Raw genomic sequence first — 1538 nt, 5'->3', positions numbered from 1 at the left:
CCACACTCAGTAGGCAGGGCATTCCTAGGACATTCTTCTAACCAGATTCTTAGCACCCTTCACTCTCCCAAGAGTCGTTGGAGGACTTGATGGTACTCAGCTCCTGGGGCTTTTAAGCCTTTCCTTTTCCTTCCATTGGGGAAAAGAAAAAGGGGGGGAGCGGGGGAAGGAAGAAGGAAAGAAAGAAAGAAAGAAAGTCAACAGAACACACATGCTCTCCTACACACACCCCCACACACACAGAGGGAAAAAAAACCCAGGAAAAAGGAAAGTTGTACGAGGTGCCAATCTGGAATGAAATGGATTTTTGAACAGACAGTCATATTTGGCACTGTCAGCAAAAGCTTGTGGGTGGCCCTGTGTCTCCCCGAGCCTTAATGCCCTTTTTCACATCGGTCATTTAAAAACGTCCCCCGCGAAGTTCAGCTGTGCTGCTTCTGACCTTAGGTTCGCAGTGCTGCTGAATGGACTCGACGGAGGGGTTTGCTTCCCCCTACCCCAGTTCCATAAAGCACTATACATTAAGGACGTATTCCATTTGGCCTTCAAGTAGCATTTTTATGGTCCATGCAGATCCATGATTATTTTCCCTTTAAAAAGAATCAACAGAAAACAGAACTCTCTGTTGGAGAGCACAGAAATTAAAAACTACTGGATCTCCCAAACCAACTCCTACGATCCTCAGGCAGAAGACTGGAATAAAGGGTCCTCACATGGTTCCAGCTGCATTCTCAGTACACCGCTTTTATGAAGAAACCAGAGCTGTAGAAATTCCTCCGGCATGGCATGGAATCCAGAATCAGGCAAGACATTGTCATAGTAATGATGGCTAATAAACTTCCCGTGCAGGTCCACCGAGAACGGCCAGAAACCGTAAATTGTTACTTCTTCACACAGACCCAGGGCGGCACTGACTAGGAAAAGTCCCGTGGAAAGCCGTTTGGCGTGGATACCTTTGCTCTTCCAGAACTTGCCAATGTCACGCAGGAAATTGGGGTTGGCGAAAAGGACCGCCTGCTTAGCCCCGAAGTCCTCCAGGGTGTAATAGACACGGAGGGAGGGTCCCGTCCCCATCTTCATCGAGAAGGCTGGCATGTAGATGTAGCTGTGGTTATAAACCTTCACGCTGTCCACAAAGGCTTTTCGAGACCACAGCAGATTCTGGAACCTATAACACAACAGAGAAAAACAAGTTAGTCACACACAGGTTTTCCCAGTCATTACGAAACCCAGCCAAAAGCTGCTGCTCATACACATATTTACAATTACCTGCACACCTTTCTTAAGCCCAGAGAAAGTCCAAACTTCTGACAGCCTGACACTGCCTACCTGGAGCACCTCCCCTATGACGAAAGGCTGTGAGAATTGGGGGTGTTCAGCCTGGAGAAAAGGAGGATCCGGAGAGACCTTATAGCACCTTCCAGTGCCTGAAGGGGCTACAAGGAAGCTGGGGGGGACTTTTTACAAGGGCCTGGAGTGACAGGACAAGGGGTAACGGGTTTAAATTGAAAGTGGGGAGGGTTAGATTGGATATCAGG

The 1538-nt window shown here is 48.3% G+C and overlaps 1 protein-coding gene across 1 annotated transcript; it reads right to left on the bottom strand.

Moving 5' to 3' along the window:
* Positions 1–463: 463 nt before the first annotated feature.
* On the bottom strand, positions 464–1179 carry ST8SIA1 (ST8 alpha-N-acetyl-neuraminide alpha-2,8-sialyltransferase 1; the record flags this gene model as incomplete). The annotated part of the gene is made up of 1 exon (XM_010161544.1): positions 464–1179. A coding segment is annotated over one exon (498 nt), but the record flags the coding sequence as incomplete, so codon positions are not given.
* Between the last annotated feature and the right edge of the window lie 359 nt (positions 1180–1538).

Source organism: Eurypyga helias, unplaced genomic scaffold (genome assembly GCF_000690775.1).
Source record: "Eurypyga helias isolate BGI_N326 unplaced genomic scaffold, ASM69077v1 scaffold13441, whole genome shotgun sequence".
Taxonomy (NCBI): Eukaryota; Metazoa; Chordata; class Aves; order Eurypygiformes; family Eurypygidae; genus Eurypyga; species Eurypyga helias.
The sequence above is the reverse complement of the archived record's forward strand: the minus strand, read 5'-3'. Positions and strand labels throughout refer to the sequence as shown.